At 41.6% G+C, this 15,994-nt stretch overlaps 1 protein-coding gene across 2 annotated transcripts in view; it reads left to right on the top strand.

Annotated features, from left to right (window-relative positions):
• The window catches only part of sec23ip (SEC23 interacting protein), a 154,642-nt gene that overhangs the window by 728 nt on the left and 137,920 nt on the right, over positions 1-15,994 (top strand). For both annotated transcript variants that reach the window (XM_068002250.1, XM_068002249.1), the window contains exons 2-3: positions 5,148-5,686; positions 12,532-12,733. In XM_068002250.1, coding sequence (XP_067858351.1) covers positions 5,148-5,686; positions 12,532-12,733 — 741 coding nt within the window. The remainder of the gene's footprint in view (positions 1-5,147; positions 5,687-12,531; positions 12,734-15,994) is intronic.

The following is a 15,994-nucleotide window of genomic DNA, read 5'->3' on the forward strand; positions in this document are numbered from 1 at the left end:
GGAAATTAACACCGTGGAAGACGTCTGTATGCTCCCGGATGCTGGTGTTGCTGTACTGGGATGTAGTCTTGTGGTTTTGCACTGTGCAGATGGGCTGGATATGCACACATCATGGAGTTGTTGAAATTGGAGGTCAACACTTTATTTTAAAGGCTATCTTCACGAGATACATGTAGAAAAAGTTAAATAATTCTATCTAGTAGAAATATTAGCACAATACAGGAATGCTCAAAAAGACTGTCAATGTGAGTATGCTTGTGCATACATCACCCGGATGGGATAAGTTACCCGGTCCGGATGGGATGCATCCTAGGTTGCTGAGGGAAGTAAGGGTGGAAATTGCAGAGGTACTGGCCATAATCTTCCAAACAGCCTTAGATACGGGGGTGGTGCCAGAGGACTGGAGAATTGGAAATGTTACACCCTTGTTCAAAAAAGGGTGTAAGGATAAACCCAGCAACTGTAGGCCAGTCAGTTTAACCTCGGTGGTGGGGAAACTTTTAAAAATGATAATCCGGGACAGAATTAACAGTCACTTGGACGAGTGTGGATTGATTAGGGAAAGCCAGCACGGATTTGTTAAAGGCAAATCGTGTTTAACTAACCTGATAGAGTTTTTTGATGAGGTAACAGAGAGGGTAGATGAGGGCAATGCAGTTGATGCGTATGTGGACTTTCAAAAGGTGTTTGATAAAGTGCTGCATGGTAGGCTTGTCACCAGATTGAAATAAAGGGGGCAGAAGCAACATGGATACAGAATTGGCTACGTGACAGGAAACAGAGAGTAGTAGTGAACAGTTGTTTTTCAGACTGGAGGGAGGTGTACAGTGGTGGTCCCAAGGGGTTGGTGCTGGGACCACTGCTTTTCTTGATATATATTAATGACTTGGACTTGGGTGTACAGGGCACAATTTCAAAATTTGCACAAAACTTGGAAGGATAGTGAACAGTGAGGAGGATAGTGATAGACTTAAAGAGGATATAGACAGGCTGGTGGTATAGGCGGACACGTGGCAGATGAAATTTAACGCAGAAAAATGCGAGGTGATGCATCTCGGTAGGAAAAATGAGGAGAGGCAATATAAACTAAAGGGCACAATTCTAAAAGGGGTACAGGAACAGAGAGACCTGGGGGTGTATGTACACAAATTGTTGAAGGTGGCAGGGCAGGTTGAGAAAGCAGTTAAAAAAGCATACGGGATCCTGGGCTTTATAAATAGAGGCATAGAGTACAAAAGTAAGGAATTCATGATGAACCGTTATAAAACACTGGTTCGGCCGCAACTAGAGTATTATGTCCAGTTCTGGGCATCGCACTTTAGGAAAGATGTGACTGCCTTAGAGAGAGTGCAGAAGAGATTTACTAGCATGATTCCAGGGATGAGGGACTTTAGTTACGTGGCTAGACTGGAGAAGCTGGGGTTGTTCTCCTTGGAACAGAGAAGGTTGTGAGGAGATTTGATAGAGGTATTCAAAATCATGAAGGGTCTAGACAGTGTAGATAGAAAGAAACTGTTCCCATTGGCGGAAGGGTCAAGAACCAGTGGGCATAGGTTTAAGGTGATTGGCAAAAGAACCAAAGGTGATATGAGGGATAAACTTTTACACGGCGAGTGGTTAGGATCTGGAATGCACTGCTTGAGGGGGCGGTGGAGGCAGATTCAGTCATGGCCTTCAAAAGGGAACTGGATAAGCACTTGAAAGGAAAAAATTTGCAGGGCTACGGGGATAGGGCGGGAGAGTATGACTAGCTGGATTGCTCTTGCATTGAGCCAGCGGGGTGTCGATGGGCCGATTGGCCTCCTTCCATGCTGTGACCTTTCTATGATTCTATGATCACACTGCATTGGGGAGGCGGGGGGGTTAAGAAACATGCTGACATTAGTATTTTTTCTATTGCACATTCATTTAAATACTTTCATTTATAAAATGCTTTGTCATGTTGAAATGTCAGATCTTTGCATACATAATGTGTTGCTTTTGAAGTGTAGCGACTGTTATGTAGGCAAACATGGTAGCCATTCTGTGACAGCAATGTTCCACAAATGGTGAGATGAATAACTAGTTAATCTGTTCTTTGGTATTGGTTGAGGGATGAATGTTGGTCAGGACATCAGGAGAACTCCCTGCTCATTATTGAATAATGCTATAGGATCTTTAATGTCATTAATCTGAACAGCCAGACAGAATCTTGCTTTAATGGCTCATCTACCTGATGGATGTTACTGGTTATGTTGTGTGTTCTTGACACGCACTCATCTCTGGAATTCTTTTCAATCACAGTTGGTGGTACTGAGTGCAGTGGAAATCGAAATGTAAGAGTAAAGATCACAGTGGCCTCAACAGACACACACAAATTTTCATGTTCTACGGGCAGACGAGGTCCATGTTATACTATAATGAGCTATGGAGTATATCTGTTATGTAAACTGCCAACAGTGGAAAAATGTTTAACACCCAGCAATGTAATTATAGATTTTGATATTCCAAATTTAGGTTATTTTGGAGCTATATAACAATGGTGACGGTGGCAGTACTGGGAGCAATTCGAGTTTAAAAACAAGAAACCTATTGCATAACATGCATTTTGTTTTCAGCATAGCAACAAGCTCAAAGAGGTCGTATTCCCCAGCTGTGGGCCCATTTTAAGGATCCCTCTGGTTGTGGGACATTCCCTGTCCCCGATCTGTTCTCTTCCCCTCCCTTGCCTTTGACTATTTCCCCCAAGCTTTTACTGGATTTCTGTGTTTAGGAACAGGAGTGGGCCATTTAGCCCCTCGAGCCTGTTCTGCCAATCAATGAGATTATGGCTGATCTGTGACCTAACTCCATATACCTGCGTTGGCCCCATATCTCTTAACATCGTTGGTTAACAAAAATCAAGTCTTTGTATTTTAACCAGACTTAATTTAACAAAAACCAAGTCTTTGTATTTTAATTTTAAAAAGATTATATACAGGATTCAAGTTGGAAAAAAGGCCTGCAAAAGTCAGTTTGGTTATGAGCAGAAGGTTGGGAGAGGGCTCAGGAAGTGGGGAGCGGGCTCGATAACTGGGTTTGGGAAAAGAAAGAAAGCAAAAAAGGTGTTAGAATTAAGAAAAGCAGAAGCAAGTAAACACAATAGGTGAAAAACAAGAGTGTCCATAGTGTGGGTGGGGGGGGGGGAAGAGAGTTCAGGGCAGAGGAGACGGAGATGGCTGGTCAAACACGGCTGATTTCAGCCCCTGAGTTTCCAAAATTACCTCCACACTAAGATACGGGTTTCATGTTATCTTGCATAGATTCCATAATTCTCTCAAAGGATATATTATTAGAGATCAACAACATAATCTTTCAGCTAACTGGGGAATTTTTACATAAATGATTAAGCAGAATCTTTGCACTAATAGGAGGGGTCAAGACTGCCTTCATCTTGTGGTCAAGACTGCCTTCATCTTGTGGTCATGACCACCAATTGTATGTGGGTCTCCAAATCATCAAGTTTGTGTGGTGAACCGTATCTTCAGCACATGGAGAGAGATGACGAAACTTCATTTTAATTTTGGAGTTATTGCAATGAGTCTTTTTGAGTATAAGAGGATGTTATCAGGATCTAGAGGGATTTTACCTCTAAATGCAGACACCCTCCTTTTTCAAACCATAGTAATTCATTATAAATATGATTCAAGACCCAAACTAAAATGAAGGTCAGAGTTGGCAGCTCTGTTCTGTTCATCCATGTCAGCTGATTGGCGAAGATATGGTGTTTCTTAGTGCAAGATATAATCGTAAGACTATCTTGGACTTGTGTGTATACAGTAGTTGCACGATTGCCAGATTATAGGTATAAACTTTGATGTACAATTAATGACTTGCCTACATTTGCTTTAACCTGATCCCCGTGTACTGTCATTTCAGATTCTTTTTCGCAGTTATTCTGTGTCTGCTGAGGTTAGTTTCCAGGTGATCGAGCCTGTGCTGAATTCAGTGAATTTATCTTTTATTGGGTCCTGAGTTGCTGCAGGGATCAACATCTTTGTTGTTTAACAACTTCATAACTGGATACCATAGACTAATGTGTTGTCATTTCTGGATTCATGTGACAGTAATCGGTAGTTTAGATGTAAGGAGAGTGTGAGTGCCAGTGTAAGCTGAACAAAATGCTGATGGAGGTGAACTCTGATCATGTACTTCTATATTTTCTGTGGAAAATAGTGGCCATGTGTGATTAATTTTATTAAACTTTTCTGCAAAGCAGAAAGGTTTATTGTGGTAAAAGTGTGTTTTCTCTTAGGGCATTTTTTAAACTTTCCTACCATTTGTTGGTATTTCTAACTAACTTGTTAAGAAGTTTTGAACATGACAATTCTTTAGCCAGATGTATCCGTATGTTTGGGATGCTTTCAAAGAAAGCTATGATTTGTTTCTGAAGTCTTATTAAAGAGGACTTCACTTTGCAGAAACTACATTTTTTGACTTATCCAAGGTTGTGAGGTAAAAATTACTTTTTAACAAAAGTCTCTTTAAAGGAGTCTCCGAAACAGTGCCACTTTTTTTTAAAAATCAAAATAGTCACTCAAATTCTGTTTAAACCAAAATAAAATTTTGTTTGTTTTCAATGGTAAAGTCAAATTGCAAGTGCTTTTAATTTGGGAAAATTGGCTTGGTGGAGTTATTGAGCCCACAGCATTAATGAATTGAATTACACTGTTCATATTTATTTTAAAAATCTGTCATCACAATCCCATACTTTGGAATTCTGTTTGTAAATCCTTCTTTTCCCATCTCAAAACCATCCTCTTTGATCTTGCCTCCAGTCACCTGCCTAATTTTCCCAGCTCCTGCTTTGTATTCGATTTACCTCCTTTCTGCAGTATCTTTCGACGTGCTGCTACAAAAGTGGTGGTAGTGATTGTTTTGTTTCCACTTTGAGTTAATAATTTCATGTTCATTACATGAACCTGTCAAAGCCAATTTCCTTAAACTAGATGCTCACTAAATTAAATCAAAATCATAAAGATTAAAAAGATAATTAATTATAACAAAAAAAATTCTGAATGGCATGTAAATATTTATTGTCCAGAAGAAACATAGGTAAAGACTGTTGTTCTGTTTTAAGTAAAAACTGTTAAGACTGATCCCTGTTTGGCTGTTGTATTTTCTAACAGATGAATCAACAGATGTTGGTGAGGAGGATAGTTTTGTGGGTCAGACTTCCGCTTCCACGAGCCATCCGCCAGCATTCAGCTATTTCACTCAAGCTGCAACCAACAACGACCCTTTTGCAAATATTGGACACTATCCTTTCACAACTGCAACGCCATCTGCAGGGACAGCTTCATTCACAAAGGTTGCAGCTGAAGTACCTCTTGCTTCTACTGCACAGTCTGCACAGGATCCCTTTGCATTTCAGATCCCACAATCACAGCCCAGCTACACGGCACCCCCAGTCTCTCAGTATATTAGTACAGCGTATCAGACTACTCAGCCTGGGATTTCCACATCAGCTGCTTTCACGTCTGTTTCTCCTCCTCAGACCCAGCTTAATTACAATCCTTATCGCCAAAATTCACAGAGTAGCCGAGCCAACCCCTACTTTACCTCACCTCCACTTCAGCAAAGCCACAGTCACCATCAGATGCCTCCCCTTCAGCCCACTGCCCCAGCCAATCATCTTTGCCAGATGCCACCAGTGTCTCTACCACAGGTAAGTCGAGCTAATGCCTTCCAAATAACTGTGGAAATGCTTGTTACTGTTTGTTGTATTAACTGTATGATCTTCTGTTTAATCACAGACTGTCTGAATAGAGCAATTTGGAAAAAAAATAAACTTACACTACAACTGCCAATACAGTTTGTAACTCGGCCTCAACTCTCAAACCTTGTGGATTTGTCTGTTAAATTCAAAAATACTAGCATATGACTCTTTGCTGTCTTTTGAAGCTTGCAAAAAGATGACTAATTAACTAAATGTACCTTTTCCAAGTGGTTGCCATGAAATCCAGTGCATAGATTGCAGATTATTACAGCCAGTCCTGTGTTGCAAGCAATTTATTGTATTGTGTTTTCTGTAACCAGTACATTAGCCTTTATCTGATAAATTTATCTGGTTAATTGGTAAGTCAGATCTGCAATGAGAAATGCAAAACTGATCTGGTAATGGCATTGCATGGCTATAAATCTGGGTCTGATTTAGTAGAACCATTGTTCTGTAGCCAAGGTTTAAAACAAAAGAAATTACATATTTTAATAACTCCCATGTCTGCATTGAAAATGATAGATTAAAAATGTCAGCTCTATGGAAGAACCCTTTAACGGGAGATAATTGTAAAAGTCTAGGTCTGATTTTTTTTTTTAACCTATCCTTTAGAACATGTGCATGGATAGGAACATGCACATTCCGCTTGAATGAAAATCTTTAGGGCTGATATATTTAAGTACTTCACTATATTACAAGCATAATTACCCTTTACAACCAATGGAGCACTTTTGAAGTGTAGCCACTGTTGTAGCTTTGCTTGCCTGTCCAGATTTGAATGAATGAACGAACGAACATTTGTTAACTTAACAATGGTTATTTGAGTCACAGGTGCAAGAGTGACAGCCATGATGAACGTGTGTAACAGACTTTTTGTTACAGACTTTTAAGTGTAACAGACTTTTTCCATGCACCATTATAAAGAATTACAAAGAATGTACAGCACAGAAACAGGCTGTTCGGTCCAACAGGTCCATGCCGGTGTTTATGCTCCACGTGAGCCATGGTGCACCCTAGACACAATTCTTTTTCCCTATGTAGATAAAAAGAAAATACTGAGCATCCTTTTGTTATGAATTTGGGCCTTCCATGGATACCATCTTGGGTTCAATGGCACCAGCCACTCCTGTAAATGGTCTGAGTCTCTTTTATGGGAGTTGGCTCATACTACCCTACATCTCCTTGTACAGTAGCAGACTTGAGGGTGTAACAATCGAGCCCCTTTGCGACCTGAACCGGATATTCGTGTCTTTCACATATGTATTTTTTCAATGTCTCCAAAAGTAGACTGAGTTAACACTAAGTGTGGTGAGATGTGATTTGAATTATAAAGTGCTTTATTCTGCATAAGGTGAATGTACTAGAACAACATTTATGATTAGATTCACTTAGTCGAATTGCTAAAACTTATCTTTGTGTGATATAAAAATAATGAAATGCTACGATATTCCACTTCAGTGAGTTGACTTACTTGAACAGAATTTTTCAGCATTCTGTCCTGCAGTTTCCTGTCTTTTTGACCTTCTCTCAGCACTTTGTTGCCTGACTGCCTCTCCCTTCACAGTTCTCTTTCTTTTATAAAAGCCTGACTCCAGTGTCGGCTTTTAGTCAAAACCTGAGTCCCTCAACCAGCCCCAGAGTGGAATCCACCAGCATAACTTGGCATTGACCCCTGCTGAGCTCAAATGAATAGCATTGTTGCTGCAGCAGTATGTGTGAACGATCACTGAAATGTTACATACAAACATATGAACAATGACGTACAGGAAAAGACCCTCTGGTCCATCCAGTCTGTCTCTCACAATATGTACACTTCCCACCCCACCCAAAACCACGTGTTAAATTATCTTTCATTTTCTCCAGGGCACTGGTTCAGATGCATTGTCTGAAATCTAATATATATCTGCAAGCCCTGCTGTCCTGTAATTTTAACCTCTTTAGAGCTAGGTTTAATTTAATAGCCATGATGTGGAGATGCCGGTGATGGACTGGGGTTGACAATTGTAAACAATTTTACAACACCAAGTTATAGTCCAGCAATTTTATTTTAAATTCACAAGCTTTCGGAGACTTCCTCCTTCCTCAGGTAAATGTTCAGGATCTCCTTGAAGCCTACGCATTTATACATATAGAACAATACATGGTGTTTACAGACTGCCCCTGCAACTGCCCGTTGCCAAGGCAATCACCGTGTTCAGACAGAGAGGTGTCACCTGCAGAACCCCCGAATACACATTCAACAAAAAAACAAACAGGAAAAAAAAACAGCAGAGAGAGGCAGAAACATCCGGAAGGCAGAGAGAGCCAGCAAATGACCCATTATATTAAAAACAGATAACATTTGTTCGCTGGTGGGGTAACGTGTAGCGTGACATGAACCCAAGATCCCGGTTGAGGCCGTCCTCATGGGTGCGGAACTTGGCTATCAATTTCTGCTCGACGATTTTGCGTTGTCGTGTGTCTCGAAGGCCGCCTTGGAGTACGCTTACCCGAAGGTCGGTGGATGAATGTCCATGACTGCTGAAGTGTTCCCCGACTGGGAGGGAACCCTCCTGTTTGGCGATTGTTGCGCGGTGTCCGTTCATCCGTTGTCGCAGCGTCTGCATGGTCTCGCCAATGTACCATGCTCTGGGGCATCCTTTCCTGCAACGTATGAGGTAGACAACGTTGGCCGAGTCACAGGAGTATGAACCATGCACCTGGTGGGTGGTATCCTCTCGTGTGATGGTGGTATCTGTGTCGATGATCTGGCATGTCTTGCAGAGGTTACCGTGGCAGGGTTGTGTGGCGTCGTGGACGCTGTTCTCTTGAAAGCTAGGTAATTTGCTGCGAACGATGGTCTGTTTGAGGTTGGGTGGCTGTTTAAAGGCGAGTAGTGGAGGTGTGGGGATGGCCATAGCGAGGTGTTTGTCCTCATTGATGACATGTTGAAGGCTGCGGAGAACATGGCGTAGTTTCTCCGCTCCGGGGAAGTACTGGACGACAAAGGGTACTCTGTTGGTTGCATCCCGTGTTAGTCTCCTGAGGAGGTCTATGCGATTTTTTGCTGTGGCCCGTCGGAACTGTCGATCGATGAGTCGAGCGTCATATCCCGTTCTTACTAGGGCGTCTTTCAGCGTCTGTAGGTGTCCATCGCGTTCCTCCTCGTCTGAGCAGACCCTGTGTATTCGCAGGGCCTGTCCATAGGGGATGGCCTCTTTGACGTGGTTAGGGTGGAAGCTGGAAAAGTGGAGCATCGTGAGGTTGTCCGTGGGCTTGCGGGACGCAACCAACAGAGTACCCTTTGTCGTCCAGTACTTCCCCGGAGCGGAGAAACTACGCCATGTTCTCCGCAGCCTTCAACATGTCATCAATGAGGACAAACACCTCGCTATGGCCATCCCCACACCTCCACTACTCGCCTTTAAACAGCCACCCAACCTCAAACAGACCATCGTTCGCAGCAAATTACCTAGCTTTCAAGAGAACAGCGTCCACGACGCCACACAACCCTGCCACGGTAACCTCTGCAAGACATGCCAGATCATCGACACAGATACCACCATCACACGAGAGGACACCACCCACCAGGTGCATGGTTCATACTCCTGTGACTCGGCCAACGTTGTCTACCTCATACGTTGCAGGAAAGGATGCCCCAGAGCATGGTACATTGGTGAGACCATGCAGACGCTGCGACAACGGATGAACGGACACCGCGCAACAATCGCCAAACAGGAGGGTTCCCTCCCAGTCGGGGAACACTTCAGCAGTCATGGACATTCATCCACCGACCTTCGGGTAAGCGTACTCCAAGGCGGCCTTCGAGACACACGACAACGCAAAATCGTCGAGCAGAAATTGATAGCCAAGTTCCGCACCCATGAGGACGGCCTCAACCGGGATCTTGGGTTCATGTCACGCTACACGTTACCCCACCAGCGAACAAATGTTATCTGTTTTTAATATAATGGGTCATTTGCTGGCTCTCTCTGCCTTCCGGATGTTTCTGCCTCTCTCTGCTGTTTTTTTTTCCTGTTTGTTTTTTTGTTGAATGTGTATTCGGGGGTTCTGCAGGTGACACCTCTCTGTCTGAACACGGTGATTGCCTTGGCAACGGGCAGTTGCAGGGGCAGTCTGTAAACACCATGTATTGTTCTATATGTATAAATGCGTAGGCTTCAAGGAGATCCTGAACATTTACCTGAGGAAGGAGGAAGTCTCCGAAAGCTTGTGAATTTAAAATAAAATTGCTGGACTATAACTTGGTGTTGTAAAATTGTTTATAATTTAATAGCAGCATTTTAACATTTATTACACCAAGCTCCCTCCCATGGTGGCATAGTCTGAAATTCAGGTACGTGACATACCTTTAGTTTTGATGAAAGATATGCACCCAAGCTATTAACCCATCTTTTCTGTTTTCAAATGCTTTTGGCCCTGCCGTGTGTTTCCAGCATTTTCTGCTTGCTTGGTCTTTAAACTAAAAGCTTTTAAAGTTTTCTGTTTATTTTAATCAAATTCTTTAATAGCCAACTTTTCTACTGAGGGCTAAAATTTTTCATGACAAAAGATCACGGTTCAGTTTCTGTATTGTTGGCTCATTTCAGCCAGTGTGGTGGTGGAAGCACTGGAATTTATCTCCATGTTATTGAAAGAGGAACAAAAAATCTGCCATGGTTCCAATTCCTGATAACTATACACTGATTTGCATTGGGACCACATGTGTGGATAGTGGGTCAGATTTGGCGGTGCTCCCTCTAATGATTAAATCGGCTTCCAGTGCTCACTGTCTAAGCTCACACATGGAAAGTGGCCACGTGTGAAGCACCTGCAAAACTGTAATCTGGCATGTGTTTCCGTTTTCAGAAGAGGAAAATAAGGTGAGGGGAGAATCTTTAAACTTAGTTTGTGAATTTCAGAATCAATCAGCCTAGATAGCCAATCTTTAGTTTTGAACATGCAACTGGGTACAATGTTTTTTTTGGCGGGTAACGGGGAGTGTTTGAAGTTTTCCCTCTAGCTGCCTTAATTTTAATTTTGCCAGTTAGGCTTGTATTTACACGGTCCCTTTATCCTTCTGCCGTCTGGTGGGAAATTAACCCTCATTCCCTGCATCAGGAATTTGCCCAGTTTGGAGCCACGCTGCCTCTAAATCCTTCCAACTCCTCAGCTACCTGCGCCTGCAGCATAATATTGAAGCATGTTAGAGCTTGGAGAATGGGATATTCAGAGAAGCGTTTATGTATCTTAGGGCAGACCCATCTGTGTGGCTTCTCATTTGTTATTGCCTCTGCCCCTTGCCGTTGTAGATCTAGAAATAGAAAAGTCATGTTTTCTGTATGGAGATACTGAGCTTGATGTTCTTGCTCGTTAAACATTCAAAACTGGTACACTGTTTGAGGGAGGAAGAATATTAGTTTTAAGCAGAGTACTGTGAATCAGGTTGACGTCAGCAGGAATACTTTACATTCAAGTTTCTAGGAAAGCACAAGATCACAAGGATTATGGATGGGGAAGGCCATTAAGCCTATTTTAGTTCATCCATCCAAAGTGAGCCTAACATTCTCCCATTGCAGTATCTAATTCCTTAAATGATTTTAAGATTTTCATCTCTAGTACTGTTATCTGGGAGTCCATTCCATGTGCTGAACACGCTCTGTGAAGAACTTCCTAATAACGGTCCTTAATTTACCATCAACTAGTTTGAGTATGTGGCTCCCTTGTCCTACTCTCACAATTTATTAGAAGTAACTTTCCAGTATGAGAGAGTTTACAGTCTTGTGTACCTCCGATAAGATCACTTCTCAGATACCTCCTTTTGTGGCCAAAGAGCTTCATCCTTGGCAATTTCAACACCATTCATTGAGTACACGTTGGTCACGTTTCCTGTCAATGTGCAGTATTTTGCATTTGTCTGTATTAAATTTCATCTGCTATTGTTCTGACCTCACATTTTTTTCGATTTTGTTCTGTCATTTCTGAGTTGTCTCATCAGATTCCCAGATTCCACTCTTTTCCCCCCTCCCTCTCCCCCCCCCCCCCCCCCCACACCTAGTTTGCAGTTGTTTGTGTTTTGACCAGCTTACATTAGATTTCTGAGTCCTACTCATTGATGAAAATTAGAAATCGTAGTGGTGCCAACACTGATCTGTGGCGACCCCACTCAGCATTGCCCCCTCCCCCACCTCAATGTAACTCCTGTAACAACCATTCAACTCAGCCAGTTTCTTATCCATATCCAAGTTCGCACAGCTTTTAGGTTAACTAATAACCTTTCATGTAGAACATTGTCAAATGCCTGCAGGGAACCTGCATGGTTACACCATGTAGTAGGCATTTGCACAATCCACTCAAGTTGTCACTTCCTCAAAAAAGTCAGGAAGGTTGGTTATGTAGGATATTCTCTTTCCAAATCCATGTTGACTGCTGTTTACCAAATCACTCTTGTACAGTGTACATCTGATTGAATACCAGTGGGTCAGTATTTGCCTGTGATTTGTTGCCCTTTTTGAATATCGCCACCACATTTGCCCGATTCCATTCTACTGGTGCCACCCCAGTGTCCACTGATTCCCTCATAATGATTGCCAAGGCCTCACAAATCTCCCTGGTCTCCTTAAGCACCCAGGGTTAAATATTATCTATCCCATGGGATTTATTGCTTTTGAGGCCTGTTCGCCTGTTTCGGTCTTGATTCTGCGTCATTAATTTTGCCTGAGTTAACTCTGATTGTTACTTTTTGCCGAGAACATTATGATTATGCCTGTGCAGAGTTCTTTCAAAAATGCTGATTGATGTACTTCTTTTACCAGGCACCTGTAGGGCAAGCTATGTCACCACCTCCGGCTTGTAAACCTATATCCACAGCAATCCAGCCTTTACTGGGTTTGCCATATAACTTCTATGAGCCTGTGCGACCCCACTGGTTCTACTGCAAGCTGGTGGAAGGTAAACCAATCTGGATGCCGTTCAGCTTTCTGGACACAGCAAACCTCGAAGAAATTTATAACTCTAGTGAGTAGAGACCATTTATTTACGTGATTTAAAATCTTTTTATCCCCAATGTTTGTTCTCTGACTAAAGACAACTGCAATTATTTAGAATTCTTCCAGGTAAGTCTCCGACAAAGTAATTCAGGATAAATGTCTTCTATAAACAGCAGTCATTTTATTTCCACTTTGTAATCCATTTTGGATGTCAGACCTTGGTATTTAAAATGTGTACTTAATTGTAAATAAGATAAATCTCTTAAGATTCTGTTGACAAATATGTTGTCAGATAGGCATTTACTGGCATCTATCCATTTCATAACATGCAGCGAGTGGCATTTTGCCCATTTCTCCATTGAATGTTTGTATTGGTCGTATGCCGCTATAGACAGCTCGGCTTTCTTTCTTTTTAAAGTGTGTATTTGTGAACACTTAGGCAGTGAATTTATTTTGAGATAGGGTATCCATATTCCACTGGTCCACTTGTCAGTTAAATGCTGACTCTGCAGCCCAGTAGCTTATGTCCTTTGTGATTCAAGTGCATTTCCATTACTGCCCTGTACCAAGTTGCACTCTGTTCAGAGTGAGGTTGAGCTGCCTCAACCAGATACTGCATTATTGAATTACTATCCTCATGTGTACATTGAGTTTTCTTTACTGCAGAAAATTACCTATTTGCATTAAGACTTTATAAACTGTCTGATGAGCAGTAGTCCTAACATTCCTTATCCAGAGCGAGAGTTTTATCCTGAACTGCTATTGGAGTAAATCACTTGGTATTGTTTTACAATCCTTTTGTTTTTGTATTTTTTTTCTTAAACAGCTGCAGATGTACAACAAATGAGTAATTTACAGCTATACTGTAATAAATGATTTAGACTGATGAAACAAAACTGTCAGTATTTTGACCTGTCCGACTTTTCCTTACTCCGTACTCAGGAAGACAGCTAATGACGCTGGGGTCCATGGTTGCTTGGCATTTCATTCAGTTGGCCATTTATGTGTGATTCTGTATATAGTGGGTGTTGGGGTATTTTGACTGTGGTGGCCATCACCATGAAGCCTAATTCTATTCTGCCCAACATCTATTCATGCACACTTTGCAGTTGGCTCAATGAATAGTGATCAGGAGCAGGAAAGCTACATTTTCCTTCCCCATCCCTACTGCCGGGCTGGCTAAGATTGGGTAACAGGTAATTAAGCACAGACCAGATATCAGACCTGGGATGTTCCTGATCTGTGGTCTAGTACTGCACCACACATATTGTTCCACTGAGCTATCATGGTTTTATACCATATGTAAAAATAATTCTCTAGGATTATTAATTGCTGAGGAAAATAAATGCAGTTTTAAAACTGGAAAATGTAAAATGCAGTTGTATTTATGATGTGAACCAATCTATTATTATAAAACAACTTTTTAAACCTCTGGTATTCTTTTTCAATGAACCTTTGACTATTATGTTAGTCCAATTTATATGATATTATTTAAAACATCGAGTGAAGAGAAAGGATTGGCATTGAACTAGCTAAACGTCTGACTTGGCAAAGCAATGTTTTTGGACACGTCCAGCTTTAGAAAGGATCAAACTGTAAGCAATTTTGAAACATAATATATAGGTTTGAGTTTGAATGATAGTAGTTGCTAAAGAATTTGGAAAATGGAGTCCAGTTTTATTCCCCTAAAGCTGCAGCATTAAATCCCTAATTTTGTACAAAAATGCTTATTTTGAGTAGCAGAACCAATGTTTGTATACTGCTAAATATACGCATAACGCCATTGAATTTTGTGACCCCTGCGGACTGGAACAAAGTCATGTTTTGCTGCTGGTTAACAATGGCAGTCAGCACAACCTTGCAGATTAGTCTCTTGCCACAGTCCGTGTTGACTGCTGTCACAGCATGTTGTCTTTGTAATTCCATTTTTATTGTATTCATTACAATTGTTTGTTTATACTTAACAATGGGGTGAGTCGGAGGGATGTGACTAGTTTCCACGATATAGGAGACAAAAGATGGACGACTAATAAATGGAATAAAATACATAGGGAAGGAAACAAAAAATAGCTACTATGCTGGAGTGCTGAACTTCCAAATGGGACATCCAAATTTTGAATCCCAATCTCAACTGTTTATTATTGAGCTGTCCTGGGTTTTGAAATGTTGGGTTAGCTTGTCTTTGTTTGGAAGAAGGAAAAATAAACTGGTGAGGGAACCCTTTGTGCACCTATGTGTTCTATCAACCAAGGCACAGTGTTAACTGTGTCCCATATCCACATGCCCCTGCTGGAAGAGTGAAGGAGGTACTTGCCTTTTTCTCTGTTCAGCTTATTATTACAAGATAATTATGGATAAGGAAGGCCCTTCGACCCATTTTAGTTTATCCACCCAGGAAAGTGTCCGATTGCAGCATCTAGTTGGTTCTCAATCCAGGGTGTTTGCTTCTACAACTCTATCCAGATGTCCATTCCATTTATCTATTACTCTCTGTGAATAAGAACTTCCTGATACTGGTCCTAAATTTCAGTTTTACTCATTTGAACCAGTGTCCCCTTGCCCCACTCTTGCAATTTAGTTTGAAGTAACTTTCTGGATTTACCTTTTCCATACTGTTTACTATCTTTAAGCATCTCTCAGTTGCTTCCTTTTAAGGTTGAAAATCCTACGTTTATTAGGAGGTCTTCCCTCACAAAGGTTTTGTGTAATATGTATCATTCATTATTATTCATCAGTTAGAAGGGAGGGAAAAAAAACTGAGACCTAACCAATGAGAAGGAAAAAGAAAAAATGTTCAACCAACGAGGGAGAAAGAAAATTGACACGCTGAATGGTCACGATCTCGATGACAGACACATAAGGGGTACAGTAGCATAGTGGTTATGTTACTGGACTAGTAATCCAGAGGCCTGGACTAATAATCCAGAGTCATGAGTTCAAATCCCGCCACGGCAGCTGGGGATTTTAAATTCAATTAATTAAATAAAATCTGGAATTAAAATACTAGTATCAGTAATGGTGGCCATGAAACTACCGGATTGTCGTAAAAACCCATTTGGTTCACTAATGTCCTTTAGGGAAGGAAACCTGCCGTCCTTACCCGGTCTGGCCTATATGTGACCCCAGACCCACAGTAATGTGGTTGATTCTTAATTGCCCTCTGAAATGGCCTAGCAAGCCACTCAGTTGTAAAATCTTGCTTAAAAAAAGTCACAATAAGAATAAAACCGGACGGACCACCCGGCATCGGACCACTAGGCACCGGACACAACAAAGGCAAACCAAGCCC

This window comes from Heptranchias perlo, chromosome 21 (genome assembly GCF_035084215.1).
Source record: "Heptranchias perlo isolate sHepPer1 chromosome 21, sHepPer1.hap1, whole genome shotgun sequence".
Classification (NCBI taxonomy): domain Eukaryota; kingdom Metazoa; phylum Chordata; class Chondrichthyes; order Hexanchiformes; family Hexanchidae; genus Heptranchias; species Heptranchias perlo.